General features: G+C 30.1%; 1 protein-coding gene across 13 annotated transcripts in view; it reads right to left on the bottom strand.

The window, feature by feature from the left end:
• LOC123291560 (coiled-coil domain-containing protein AGAP005037) overlaps window positions 1-16,101 on the bottom strand; it is a 137,552-nt gene that overhangs the window by 18,139 nt on the left and 103,312 nt on the right. For 11 of the 13 annotated variants that reach the window (XM_044871881.1, XM_044871887.1, XM_044871893.1 and 8 more), the window contains 4 exons: window positions 4,682-4,832; window positions 4,240-4,369; window positions 1,506-1,634; window positions 1,026-1,153 (listed from right to left, as the gene is read on the bottom strand). In XM_044871881.1, coding sequence (XP_044727816.1) covers window positions 1,026-1,153; window positions 1,506-1,634; window positions 4,240-4,369; window positions 4,682-4,832 — 538 coding nt within the window. The remainder of the gene's footprint in view (window positions 1-1,025; window positions 1,154-1,505; window positions 1,635-4,239; window positions 4,370-4,681; window positions 4,833-16,101) is intronic. The other 2 variants (XM_044871883.1, XM_044871889.1) reach the window with 2 other exon arrangements.

The raw sequence follows: 16,101 nt of genomic DNA, 5'->3' as shown, positions 1-16,101 counted from the left end.
TTTTAAATATATTTACTAAATTTAAGGATACAGTCGACAAGGTTTTCACAAATAACTTAATTTGACGAAAGTGGGAGAGCTTTTCATAATTTGTCTGTAAAGCTCTTGATTATTGAGAAAGTCATTAATTTTATTTGGAAAGCATTTTGTTTCTTCAAATAAGTATTTGTTTACACGCTAACGTTAAATCTTTTTGGAATTAGCGTGTAAATAGTAACTAAAACGTGTAAAATTTTCGAAAAAAATAGGTAGCCTAAAACATAAACGGTTCTTGTTTTTTGATAATTATAGAATTTTCATTATGGAAAACTGACATGAAAAATCATTCACATAAATGAAAGAAAAACATTTAAAATGAACATTTCAAAAATTTTCTTTGAAACATTTAAAAATGAAATTTTTTATAATCGATTAAGGTCGTATATTTAAATAATTTTTTTTAAATTAAATATTAATGAAATCGACTTATGGTTGATTGTGACGTCTTCATATCTGTTGTGGCTGGGAGCCAATCGAAACCACGCAAAATTCATATTTTTTGGCTTGTTTCCATGTTAAATTATGTTATAATACTTATATTTTAATTAGTTGAGAGACAAACCATTTACCATTCTGCATGTTTATTTATCATTTCTCCGTGCGGTGGCGTTACTAAAGCGATATGTTGACGTCACTGGGGTTTGAATTTACAGTTTAGAAAAATCAATTTTTAGTAAACATGCAACTTCTCTATTGGTTTAACAATTCATTTTTGCAGCAAACCGATTAAATTTCTTATCGAAAACTTACGGCCTTAATCGACGAGGATGATTTAAAAATGGACATTGCAAACACAAGAAAAACAAAAAAACAAACACATTGCTTAATTCCACAATCAAACCCACCGACCTTGAGACATTTGATCTGCTATTCTAAATAAGCTTAAAATTAAATTTTATGATTTTGAGCTGCGCAAAATAAAATTATTTTATCCCAAAGGAAGAAAAAAAATTATTTAATCATAATTTAGTATTAAAAAAAAATACCTGAGCGAAAACTGTCTCTCCCAGGCGGTATTAAGAAATCCCTGGGTGCTGTTGGTGCCTGAGTTAATGCCTTTTGAACCAATCCAGTTAAATTTGCTAATTGACGTTCCATATGTTCCACTCGAATTCTACAAAATAAAATTTTAATAAATTTAAATATTATATAAATTTTAATTAAATTTTTTATCGAATTTTACTGTTAAAACTTTCAAATAGCAATCAATCAAAGCAATTTGGGAAAAATTAAATTTTTTTTTGTATATTTAAAATAGAGGTTTTACAAAGTCTACGGTTTTCGTAGCATCGGCAATCAATTTGCCCCGGATTCAAATGTGGTAATGCCACGAGAACCGTAGACTTCATGATCATGACTTTTAAGCTGAAACATTTTATTATTATGTTTTTTTGAGTTAGTTAGAATTAAACAAGCAAAGATTTGCGCATGCAAAAAAATAAAGTGCGGTTTAGTAGAAAACATACCGTGTAGTATCATATGGAACTGCGGCAGGTGTAGGAAACTGTGATCGAGGCGCTGGCACGGCACGTGGCCCTCCTGAAGGTATTTTTGCGCCATACAGAGAGTACGATTCATCAAGCAATTCAGTATCACTGTTTTAGATATGCAACCAAAATCACAAAACAGAAAAAAAAATACTTCATTTACGACCACAAAAAGTAACAAAATCAAAATTCATGGATTTTTATTTTGTTGGTATTAAAATTATGAAATTTTCTGGGTAGAATTTTTCTCAGCATATACAGGGTATCTAGTCTAAGGAAAACTTTTTTATTATAAGGAAAGGAATGTTAATGGCCGTTCAAGAAATCACTCCCAAGATATGTAGGAGTGTATTTAAACAATCGGGAGTGATGTCTTGAACCTTTGCCATTATTATCTGTGCAAAATGGTTTACATTTCTAAACGACCATGAACATTCCTATTAAATTTTCTCAATTTGTGACCACTCTGTATATTCGATGTCAAAAATGAACAGCTGAATGTTAAAATTTTTGGAAGCAGAGCTTTTTATAGAGAATAAGCTTTTTTCGTAGACCTTATAATAAAAGTTATCCATTTGTAGCCAACTTAGCTTTACATCCTGTACTTGTAACAAGTGAATTAAAAAAGTGACAACTCCTATTTAAGGCAAGTGAAATGGATAATTTAAAAAAAGAAAAATGAATGGTGATATCCTAAAAAGTACATAATAAAGATTATCCATGTAGATTGTAGGTTTCAACTTGTATCTTTGTATCTCTGGTATCAATTTACGCAAATAAAGGATGTAAGTGTCTTTTTAAAACAAGTTTGATATTACATATAAATATTATTCCTACGGGAATAAGAACATCAGATACATACATAAAGGTACATGAATATTTTTTTTTTAAATAAATGTTTATATTTACGGGGCGACATTGGACAGGGGGTTCAGTTTTACTCAAATAGTCATGAGACATAAATGAAGCCGTACATTATTCATTGAAGAATATTACTACAAAGTAAACAAACGAATGCGTTTACAGGTCCTACTGAATAGGTAAGGCCAGGCGTCAGCTTTTTATTCGTCTGATATGACCAATAGAACCGAGGATATGTTTAAAACGTTCTTAGATTGGCCAATAAATAATATTTTGATACTTTAAGGTACCAACCCAACCCAACCCAGCATGTTTGTGTGTTACTAAACCATTTTTGAAGTAGTTTCGGCTCGCATTTGACTCAACTTTTTTTTTGCGTGTGTATACCATGTGTGTTTGTACCATCTAGGCATATACATATCTGTAGTATGACAGAATACATCCGTTTAGTAATGCATCTAAGCGAGAGGTATTATAGACATGTGTTGTAAGACTACAGATACGATACGACAGATCTTCTGTTGTATGCATACAGAGAGTGGGAGTTTTGTTGCATACAAATATTATTAATTGATTTGAAAACTCCCACTCTCCAAGCGTCTTCCAACTAATGTTCAATACATGTATATAATACCTCTTGCTTAAATGCATTAGGTACTAAACGAATGTATTCTGTCATACTACTGATATATATATGCCTAGATGGTACAAACACACATGGTATAATATCGGATAAAATATGTTATTATATTAAATATTATATAACATTTTATTCTCAGTTTTCATGAAGCTTTTAAAAGATAACATTTTTATTTTCATTTTACAATTTTTATGAGATCTTTTTATTCTCAGAGCGTGGGTTAAACATAGACGAGTACATAATTTCTGATATGAGTTGGGAATATGAAAGTTTAAATTTCTAATCGAAATGATTTAGATATTTTTTTTTTATGTTTCTATATCAATGTTTCTGAATTGTAAATTTTACTGCAATTTTGTACCCGGTATTTTCCGATTTACTTAATCGGTGTTAAATATCCTTAAATCAGTTCCTTAAAACTCGTTATTGGCGAAAATAAATTACGACTTCTTATTGTGGTTCGGGTCAAAAATCTTCGCTTCGTTTCCTACCCTAAATATATTTACAAAATTAATGGCAAAAAAATTGATATTTAAAGCTTGATTTGGGGGGATATAAAAATATACTAATCTTGCTAACATATAAAAAGCAATGTATAATAACACAGATTGCCTATATTTATCTAAAAATGTACTTGCAAAAATTTGTTTGGTAATGCAAAAATGCAATGAGAAATCAAATTCAAACTTCAACTAAAAAGTTTCACTAGCCTAGCGTGTTGTACCGAATGATCTAACATAGTTCACATACAGTTTTGTTAAAATTTATGATTAATTTGAGACACACAAAAAAAAGTAAAAGAAATTTTGCAAGTGATTCAAAAAAATTTCGCAATTTCGGAAAAATGTTTAAGAAAACGATATTTTTTTCTTAATTAGTATTTTTTAACCCTTAAATGGTATAGTGGAATCATTATATAAAAAAAATTCTTTAAAATTTGGCCAAAAACTGCTTCCAAATGAAGTTTTGGTTGGAAAATGTTCAATTATTGCAAAGTGTTTATCATGTAAGGCATGTTTACTTTTACTCTCTAATTTTAGATTCCACTTGATCCAAAACAATATTTACTGATACCAATTAAAGGTTAAATGATTAGTGAGTTAAAAGAGTGTTAAAGAAAATCGGTTTTTATTTCTTATATGTTAAAGACATCCACAATTCAGGCAAAATATTTCCAAAAAAAACTATTACAGAAAATGAATGAAAACAAACCTGGCTTCTTCATCGATTACTGGTGTTATGGAACCGGAACGTGGCGCAAATTGTGAATAATATGGATCTTCATATTGACCACGTGTACTCCGTTCTGGAGAAGACATATAACCATCAGTACGCATTCGATCTGAAATGTTACGGGGGTTTTTGGTTTTTGTTGGTATTTCGCAAAAAATAAAAAGGGAATTGTGTATGGTGCAGGTCTTTGATAAGAGCACTAGAAATATATTTATTTGAGTGGAAAAGATCGACGCTAATTTAATTCCAACTTTCGATTATGCCTCGAAGGGAACGAAAGAGTTCAAGTTTTAGTAGTATATAAATTTGTGCTCCAAAGATAATTGCATTTTCTTTGGAAGCGCTTAATGGTGGAATCAATGGTTAATATTTTTCTAGTGCCTTAAATTTTTGTGTAAAATAGTTAATTTTGTATATTTACCTGTTTGACCCGGTAATGATTTAATTCGATCAGCTGGAATCGGTGGCGCCCCACCTATGGCTGGTGAATATGTTCGTAATAATGGACCCCCACGTGGCAGTGTACTTGTTGTGGATGCTAAATAATATGGAGGCGCTGCTTTGGCACTTGACTGGAAGTAAGAAACAAAAAAAAAAACATAATTATTCGAGAAATATTCGAACTATGAGTGAATGAATTCCAATAAAAGACGTGAGCGGTGTCCAGATCAGAATTTCGCCTTATTTTTCTGGATAGGGACTGATTCAAGACCTGCCACCTAATGATGCATTACACAACCAGTGTACACTTCATTTACAGTCCATTAACCACGGTAGCGAAGTGTTAAAATGATGTCGTCAATATATTATTTTAATAGTGTTCACTTCTTGTTTTCTCTCTTTCTCTAACATGTATTAAAATATATAATTAAATGACAAAGATAGACTGAGAAACAAGTGTGTAAGTAAATTATAAATGTCGTTAGTCTGGCAGCTAAGGGATAAAATTAATTATTTTGAGTTTTTTTTATAACGAAATTGATCGTTGTTGTTGGAAAACCCGTGCTTTTTCGATTTAAAACATGTTTCTACGATCGAAACACATGTAGTAATCACATGACAGTCTCGATTTAATCTCCAAAATCATTATTATATTCGAAAAGCATGTCAAATCCAAACACAAATTATAGAGAGCCATTTTTAAGTGCGTAAATTCAAAAGCAAGGCTCGGTCATCCAGGTACTTTTAACTTTACCAGCCATTTGATAAAGAGATTCTAGCGTCTGAACTATTTGTTTTGTATGTCAAAAAATAAAGTACTCCACCGTGTGAGCGTCTGTCTGCCCGTCTGTTCGTCAACACTGCGTGGATGAGTGTTTGTTGATGGTCAATGAAAGAAGTTAAAGAACTTCTCTCATTTACAATTAAATGCATGGTCAAGCGGTTAACAGCAAAACAAGAACCAAAACATTTAACTTATTTTTGTGGCTAAAGTTCGTTCGAAATTATTATCTTGGAAGTTTGTTTTATTTTTGAGTGAATTAATGAAATAATGTGTTGAAAATAGTGCTAAAGTGAAAAAAGGTAACGTTTTTGTATAATTTATTTTTGGAACTTATTTTGGATTAAAAACTTTTTTGGGCAGAAGTGAGAGGCAATAGTTTTAAGCTCTCCATAATAGATTCACCATTTAATACTTCTATTTTTTTTTAATTATTGGGCTAAAAAATGCTCAAAATAGCCTAAAATCTCATCACTTTTTGGATTTAGACAGTTGACCTCAGATAGAAACATATTTGGGTGGCTCATTTTTGTGCTTCTGTTCTTCAGGAAATTGGAAAAAATAACGAAAATTGTCATATTCTTTCGCAAACACTCAGGTACTTATTGCAGCCCTTTTAGACAAATGCTATAGCCAAAATAAGCGTATCTATTTCGAAAACGATTTGGAAATTTCGCTTCATTTAACATATTTCACTTGACGATTGTGAGGCATCCGTTGTTCGGAAACAGGAAGGTACACCAATATATCACATTTATAAAATGCAACTTTCAAAATCCACGGTCGAACTTCCGGAAGGAAGTTATATCTGTTCCTATCATAAAAACGAATGACAAATATTAACGTATCAACTTTTTTTTTATTCCGGTTTTTCTTTTTTTCCCATAAACCTGAAGATATCCTTTTTAACTTTTCCCCTTCTGGAATTACATTCCAAAACTGAACCTTTCTTTGATGTTAATATTTAGTATTCACACGATATTTAAACCATTAACTGCATTGATTCTTACATTTCTAATAATTATATTCCAATTTTTGGACAAAACCACAAGTACGCCGTCATTTGGAAAATGTAATAATTTGTTAATAAAACTTATTATTTTTTTAAATCAATTTTTATATTTCCGTGAAAGTTGATTTCCAGGTATTTAACGATTAAATCGTTTTCATTACCGCAGCAATACATTTACATTATTTAGTATTCCGTACCAAAATAATTTCTCATATTGTTCGAAACTTTGAAAAGACACTTCGTCCCAAAATCGATAGCTAAGAACGTTCCTAAGGAAGGTTAAATTTTTAATATACCTAACGGTGTTAAATTTACATATTTGAGTTGTTAAAGTTGGTGTTGAACTGTTTGAAGGCTAATTTTCTTAAGAAAAATTTGGAAAAGTAATATTGATTAGTTAAGAGCTTGACGAATTTTTTCCTATAAAGAAAATTATAACAAGCGACAGTCGTTTTTTCATAAAATACATTTGAAGTGAAAAAATGTGTTATTTCTTCTAAAAGTGATTTCCTATAAATCCTTAGGCATCAATATTTCAAAAACGTTGAATATCAAAAAATTTTACTCTTAATTTTCGTCTAATTTTGCCAAGTTCTAAGAGAATTTATAAATAAAATTCGAAACAGGAGTCGAAAAAGACTAAGAATATAATAATTCAGCGTCTTTTCACAAGTAGATGAGTATTTATGGCTGTAGGTTTCACAGAGGTTTAAGAAAATTGCCAAAAATTGGGATAATAGTTCTTGCCTCTGATTTGGATAAAAACGTAGAATTCAATTTTCGACTTCTCGTTCGTTCAATTCAAGTGACCATATTGAATGTAGGTACTTGACTTGTTTCACGCTTTATTTAAAATTTGAAAACTATGCATGCGTGATGAAGTATTTATAAATGTTTTTACTCAAAATACTTTTTCTTAAAAAGTATTTAAAAAATAAAAATAAATAAAATATAAGTAGGTAATGTTACTTATAATTTGATTCAATTAAATGTTTTTATCGCATGTTTTCAATAATAAATACTTACAGATTATCTGACAAGCGCGCATCCAAAGATGGGCAATCGGGTACCCACTAAATACCTCCCAAATTTCATCGAATTTCGAAACAAAAACGTTTAAAGTTTTTTTGCAATTTTTTCTAAGATTTTTTCTCTTATTTAATAAATATCACTTTCTATAGAGTGAGTTCTTTCTGAGATGTTTCGAAGGGCAATATTAAAAAATAGAATTTCGTGTAAGTTAAGGGTCTAATAACACAATGTTTATCAGTGGCTCGCATTCTCCTCTTATCAACAATTTTATGGATACGCTCCTGTACGAGCTATAATAAGAAAACTAAAGAAATAAAGAAAGACTTTCATAAGTCAGTGTTTAAGTATAAACATTTTATTAAATAAAATTAGCTCCTTTAACTCCTAACACCTTCAGTTTATACTCTTTCGGCAAGTCCGGTGAATGATCATTTTCTTTTTTGGGGTAAATGATTTGATTACAATAAACGCAGTTTTGGAGCCTTACAGGACAAAAGTTTTAATTATTTCATTTTAAAATTGTGATTTTTACACAGCACCTAAGCGAAGAACTCACAAAAATGTTAATTGTACAAAAATAAATCGATGAATGAGTTTCAAAAAATTTTATGATATGTTTAGATCATTTTCTTACTTTTACGTCATACAAATTGCCTAGTTTACTAGTTCACTAGTCACGTGATGGTTAAACCACTTTAATAAAAATTGTTATAGACAAAATTCTATGAATTTACCTACTTCCAATCCAAAACCAGTAGTTCCTAAACAGTTTTGAACAAATCTATTTTTAATGATCTAAATCTAAATAATAAGCAGGAAATGTAAATTAATTATGTAAGTGATGATCCAATTGTTTTTTAAAATAAATGTTTAGATTATTTATTATTTACAACAACACTATTAAGTAAGAATATTAAATGAGATTTAGTTATAGATCCCTCAAAGCGATATTTTTTGGCAGAATAATAACAACATAATTCATATTCATATATTCAATTTATTGATTCAATCATGTAATAAATAGGGCAGTAAATGTATATTATTAGTTATTATTTAGAAAGTAAATTGGGCACTTTTTAAACGAAAATAGTTTTCAATCAAAGAAAGCTTTACACTAATCTCATTGAATTTTGAATCTTAGTCAAGTTTGAACATCTTAAAATGTTTGCAGAACCTGGCTTGTTGATTAAAAAGCACAAATCTTAATAAGTTGATGGTCAAAATGCAAATCTGTTTTTAGGTATGGACGTTGGAGCGTTGGCAAATTTTCCCGAGACTTATTTCCACTAAATTAGAGTTCACTGACATTTTTTGAAAGTTCATTTATTTGAGTCTGATGAAAATAAAAAAAATGGGCAAAAAATATGGGCTTAGATTTTTTTATCTAGTATTTTTCCTCATAGAATTTCAATCTCGAAAACTATAGAAAAGTTTTGGATGGTTTTTAAATTTTCAATAGTTGATAGATTAAAAAGTTTCGAAAATTCCATTTATTTAGACTCCTAGATAAATATTTTCTAAGAAATTACCTAAAATCGATCCGTATTAAGAATTTTTTTATTCGATATGTCTGAAATTCTGCATTTTGTTATTAAATAAAATTGAAGAAACAAATTTTTTTTCAATTTTAGTAATTTTCATAAAGGTGAGGCACTTTTGACCCTTTTTATTACCGACTAAAAGTTCCTGTGAAAAGATTTTTCTGGAATTGATTGCTTGTAAATAATGCAAAATTTACGTACGTGCAAGCACTTATTACATGTTTAAGAAAAAAAAACATAAAAATAAAAATAAAAATTTTTAAAACAGATTAACACTTTCTTTCTTAAATGAAATGTTGTCATATCTTTCAAGTCATTTTTTTTTTGTAATCTTTTAATTAAAATTATTGGTTTCATTACTTAATATTACTTTTAAGTTATTTCACTTTATAAACTAAACTTTATATAAGAACAAGTGAAAACAAACAATTGACTGAGTTAATTGTTGAAATACCATGCATAGTCAGTGTTGATTTCTTTATCACATTACACATACAAACATGTGACACATACATAACTGATAATCAAGTATAGTACATATTATAAAATTTCCGCCTAATTGGCGCTCTCACGGGTAAACAGTGATGTTTACGAAAAAATATTTCAAACAAAAGTTGTTTAATTTTTGATAAGGAACATTTTTTACATTTAATTTTTTGTACTATCTCTAACGGTTTACAAGATGGGTCCTACAGACCCAAGACCCAATTGACCTATGATGCTCATTTACGAACTTGACCTCACTTTTTATGTCCTGAGTACGCTGTACAAATTTCAGCTCGATATCTTTTTTCGTTTCGGTTTTCGACGGACAACCGGAAATGGACTAATTAGGTGATTTTATGAACACCTATGACAAAATTTTTTTCCTAGCATCATTATTTTTAAGCGTTACAAACTTGGGACTAAACTTAATATACTATGTATATTTCATATATGCATGGTATAACAACGTGATGAAATCGAAACACAGTATTTTTAGATTGTTTGGGATATTACAGTCCTGACTTTAGTCCGATAAATGAACACAGGACTCTGATCCCGGTGTTACTTACATGAATTTTTAGATTTCTTTCAAAAAGCATTCCTTGTCAACTATGATAATTTTCCGTATGTCTTCGTAATTACATGCCTTATTGGCCGCCTGAGTTGTTTTTTAACTTCCTTCTTCTTTTCATTTTTGGTAAAAGTTCACATCGCCAGCACTTGTATCAATAATATTAGTATTATCATTCGATTTTCGTGGTGAATATAAAAACCTTGCTATCGTAAACTAACTATCGTAAAAAAATGATATATTTTTGATATTTTTAATGGAATTTAGATGTAAGTGTAACCAGAGATTTGTAATTAAAATAAAAAATCTTCTAATTTAATGATTTTAATTTTCTTTTTTTTAAAGAGCAGCCATTTATTTTGTAATACTCTCTTTCTTTTAAATCATAATTTTATTTTAGGATTCAGTATCAATTTTTCAAACTTTCTTACGGGATTTCCTCTAAAAAATAAATTAAATTTGCACTTGATTAAATTATCTTTCAAACGAAACAAAAAAAAAATCCAAATCGGTTCATCCGCTTAGCCACTACGATGCTACGATGCCACAGACAGACACACAGACACACACACATAGCGATCAAACTAATAGCACCCATTTTCTTGGTTCGGGGGTTAAAAATTGAGAAGTTTATATCAAAAATTCTTAGAATTTAATATGAATAAAGAACTGCCCTGTAAGCATTTAGCTATTTCTAAGCAACTTAAAATAGTTAGAAAAAATCGTGTAAATTACGCATATCAATGATTTATAATATTTACATATTCAGTTTAGAACCATTTTAGAATCAACTACCACACACTTAATTATATTAAAACAAGATGAACATTACTTTTTTTAAAAACATTAATTTATTATTCTCATTCCATAATATTTATTAATTAATAAAAATTTATTATTTATAATTTTTTTTTTTATTACATGTATACAGAGTGTTTCAGATATATTGGTAGTAGGTATATACCGAGAAAAATAATACACAGACTTGGGAAGAGAAGAAGTGTTGCGTCTGCCTAGGCAAAGTTTTGAAAACATTCACCACAAGCAGTAGTTTCTTGAGCACTCTCTTTTTCAGTACTTTCGATACTTCAATTGTGACCGAATGAGTGACTGGAAAAAAAATGGGATATATGAAAGGAAAACAAGACCAAATGACATCAGTACTTTAGTTTTCTTAACTTCTTTTCAATGTATACAATTTAAGTGACCAATCCTTCTGATACACTCTGTAAGAATTATTATTACATCTGTTTAATGTGATCTCTTTTTATTTTTATTTCTAAAATTTATTTTTTGAAAAGAGAAATTATAATGTTTTTATTTACGCTTTAAAAAATTAAAAATTCCAAAAACACACATTTTAGAAAATTAACCTTAAGGTGATCAGATTATTAATTTAATTAATTAGGTTTGGTGGTACCTGTCTAACGTATGTGAATCTAAAAAATATTTCTTGCTATGGCTACACAGTCCAGGTCATGGACCTTTAAATTTTTTAGATTTTATAAAAATTATTCGCTTTAATGCTTCTCATTATTTGAAATAAGTTCCTTAAATTTTTATTACAAAATTACAGAAAGTTTTCTAAAATTTTCCCAAATTTGAGACGCATAAATTGTGGAATTAATTGACCGATGTGGAACTTACGACACATGAAAGCGATTTACCGAATTTAATGAGCATTTTCGAAAAATATCAGCGAAAATTAATTTTAAAATCATTCTTTTAAAGATCACTTTTCATGTCCGTTAATTGCCAGAAAGTTTTGTCGCTGCTATCACTACGGCAGATATAATTCAAATTTAAAATTGACCAACTTTGTTCTCGACAAAATCCACGAAATCCTTTAATTTTCCTTTTTTTCTCCAAAAAATCTTTTCTTAGTATTAAATTAAAAAAATTTTTTTTTTTAATTTTCAGATTAAAAATGTTTGGTGCAAAAATTATTCTATGGTTTTGTGGATTATCATTAATAAATGGAAATTTATTCGATTATTCAAAAAATGGCAATCGAAGACCAGCAAAATTGAATGCATACAAAGTTGCTTTAACTCAACTCGGATATATTCAAGTAAGTTGGAATTGGTTTTTTATAGAAAAGTGGAAAAATCCTGCCGAATATATCGAGTATTTATTCAATTAGTTCTTTCAACCTCACTTTGATTCCATAACGGACAAATATTTGATGAACGCTTTAAATTAGAAAGTTATTCTTTATAAAATTTTGGATCTTTATTAGGTGATATTGTTCAGTGAATTATGGGCCCCAAACAGGATTATTTTCTAACTGATTATAAATCCACAAACGATAGGCATACACACTGGTATAAAGTGACAGACCAGAAACACACTGACTTTGGTAATTAATTGCGATACCATATACATAACCATTTTGGACCAACGGTCCACCCAGATCACCTGCACATGGCGTTGATTGAAAATAAGAACTGGACGCACATATCACATTATTTAAATTCGTTAAATTGAAAGCGTCACGACAGTGTTCTGTGAAATCGATGAATGTACGGCCTAATTTTAATTGATTCGAGAGCATATCATGTTCCTGTAAACATTAGTTAATTAATATTTTGCTAATTTCCCCTTAAACTCTTTCAGGTATATAAAATTTCTTACATCCACACCCCATCCAGAAATTTCTGCTGATGAACTGATTTTGATTTCTTCATTTGGCAAAAGAATTCTACGAATTGCTTTCGAATATCTCAATCGTTGTTTAAGAATTAATACAGCAATATTATCGTGGTTTGCGTTTATATCAAATCTTTCATGTACAATTTTTTTATCCACTGTTATAGTTAATCCTTCATTACGCATCACTGAGCCTACAGTCACTGTTAAGTCGCCATTCTGTAAATAATGCACACAATGTGCAGCTGTTAACACAGCAGCTTGGCTAATAATCGAGCCCCCACAGTAGGTCGTATCTTGGGTGCAAGCGTCATCCACAAGTGCTTGATATGAGACATGCTCTTTTTTTACATATTCGCCTTGATAGATTCTTTCTTTTATCAGCGATCTTTTACCAGAGTTATCTTAAATTTTAAAGGTTGTTAGTTGACATAGCAGGCCAAGACATAAATAATGGACAAAGTTATTAAATTTTGTCAAAATGACTCCACCGGCCTACCTTGGTTGTATTGACATTGAAATTCTTGACCGGTGCAAGTCATCCAAAATTCCATTGTTATTAAAAATACACAAGTCATAATTATTTTCATTTTTACAATTTTTATTAAATTTTTTATTTTAATAAAAAATGAAAAAATATTTTGAATTTACAAAAATTTTGAAATAAATTGTTTTATTTTTGTTTCAATTTTATTTAAAGTATAGTCCAGCCGCCACGTGACTAGTAAACTAGTCATCTAGGCAATTTGTATGATGTAAATGTAATAAAATGCTCTAATGTAATGGTCATCATATGGGAAATATTTTATAAAAAGCAAAGTTATAAGGAAATAAAGTTTACTCTAATATATCATCAGGACAGGGTGTACTCTTATAATCTTGTGGTTCCACTTGAATTTTATTCATTGTAGATTGAATCCATGGTTGAAAATACCAAACGCTTGTAAACAATGAGAGACCATCGATACAATCACCATCTTTATTTTGGTAACCATAAAGTGAAATTCCATACAAAGTTCCATGATGGGTTAATGGTCCACCACTGTCCCCAGCGCATAGTTTGGACCCCAAATTGAGACTTTTGGAGCATATCATGGTATCTAATGCAAAGAAATTATATGAAAAACGTTTTCTTTTCAAGGAAATCAAATCAAGAACTTGAGATTCAGAATTCGACAAAGAGTGTGATAATATTCAATATTTTATGGTGTCTTATCTTACTCAGATAACCTTAGGACTGTCATACCTAAAGATAATATTGAATCTCACGTCGAATACATAAGAATGGGTCGAGACCAAAAAATGGGTCGAGATCTGGATTCGCTCTCAGATGAAATATATATCAAGATATACTAGTTTTAGTCCCAAGTTTGTATCCCAACCGAAGCTCCAAAAAAAATGTTCAAATTCAGACGCCATTTATCAGTTTTATTTCAGTTTTTTAGAAGCGATTTTCGAAAGTTAGTCCCGACCTATTTCTTGGGCTAGGAACTGATCTATTAGTTTTACAACTCCAAGAAACTAACCTTGTTTTGTATCAAAAACTTTTTTGCAGTGGTCTAAATGAGTGATGAGTGTACGACCTTTTTGTAACGTGGATGAAAGCTGTCCTTTGCTGTTTTCCTACAATAAAAAGAAACAAAAGTTTGTCTGTCCGAAATTTGATCGGTAAAGATAGTCGATAAAAGTGTATTTGGCTCATTTTTTGCCTTTCTTAGCCAAAGTTGGGATTGATACTTTATGCGGAAAAATAATCCCAGAATGGTAAAGTTTCGAAAGGGAAGCAAACTACTCTTGTTCTTATATTTTCAGTTTGCAAAAAGCAAAACAACGTGGTTCTTTGTTTTTTCATTCAACTTTTCCCGCAACCCCAAAAAAAACTAGTTAATTTTAGAATCATTTTAAGACAATTATCCAAATCGGCATTTTCTCATTGCCATACATCGCAATAAAACGCATTTCCAGCACAATTCCCTCCCGAAATGTTTGTATTATTTTGAATTGAAACTTAGATTATATTTCTTACTCGCTTGCCCCAACCACTAATCGTCGCCCATGTATCATACATAATTTCACGTTCTGGTAATCGAATACTAAAAATTTCTCTTGAAAAATCATATTTTTCATCGAGGATCAATAAAGCTATATTAGCAAAACTTGATGACATATTAAAATAATTATGAGGTATTTTCCTAGAAACTGTACGTTTTAAGCCACCTCTGAGGAAACTAGATCCAGCCTGTACTGTTAAATTTCCAACATTTAAATAGTAAATACAATGGGCTGCTGTTAAAACAACATCGCGACCAATTAGGGCTCCGCCACAAATGAAATTATCCATATCACAAGCGTCATCGATTAATACTTGAAAAGGAAATTCTTCAATTCTTGCATCGACACCTTGAAAGATTCTCCGTTGATTAGCCCTATTATTAAGTAGGACAGTGTATGGGCCTTAAATTTGAAAGAACGACAATGGATTAGTTTATGGAAGTGATAATAGAGCAGCCCCTGGCTCGAAAAAGGGGTCGGCTATATTTCGAATGTAACAATTTTTAAAGATGTTCTCCTAATACTATTTTTTTTAGCTTCGGGTACAGGATATCCACCTACCTGATTTATTCAGGCGTGAATGAAAATTTTTGGAGTGTGCAAGAAATATATTTTGAAGGATTTCACACAATAGTTCCGTTTTATTTTTCGGAGCCGGGACTTTTCTATATATCATTCATTCAAATGACCTTATGACCTTACCTTGTTCTTTTCGACACATCTCGAATGCGTCTACACTACAAATTAACCAAAATTGGATTGTTGAAATAAATAGATTAAGAAATATTTTCATTGTAATCAAAATTTGTTAAATAAGGCTGTGATTTAAAAATGAAAGTTTTTTTTTAATTAAAAAAATTTAGATAAAAGTAAAATTGTTTTTTTTTTATTTAATTGGCTAATTAGTCTCAGAACCGACACAATTACAAAGTCATCCAAAAAAAAAAGCTTTGTTTTTGAAACTTTTCTATTAGTAGATCTTCAGGAGAAGAAGAAGTCCAGGAATCAACACCTAGCCCAAGTCTTTTTGTATTAAAAATAAAAATTTGTAAAGATGACTCGAGCAAAAGGTTTGCATATTTAGAAGAGAAGGGACATTTTGGGGGACCTTGTTGAAAGTTTGAAGAAAAATTTTTTTGAGAAATTAATACAGAATATTAAAAAAAATGTTTTGACCGATCTACAGGCCTTTTTTCTTAGTTTTATGTACTAAAAATTTGATCCAATTGATTGACAATCCATCCACGATATGCGAACACACTGATATATAACGAGA

This window comes from Chrysoperla carnea, chromosome 2 (assembly GCF_905475395.1).
Source record: "Chrysoperla carnea chromosome 2, inChrCarn1.1, whole genome shotgun sequence".
NCBI lineage: Eukaryota > Metazoa > Arthropoda > Insecta > Neuroptera > Chrysopidae > Chrysoperla > Chrysoperla carnea.
Note: the sequence above shows the minus strand (reverse complement) of the source record. Positions and strands in the feature narration are given on the sequence as shown.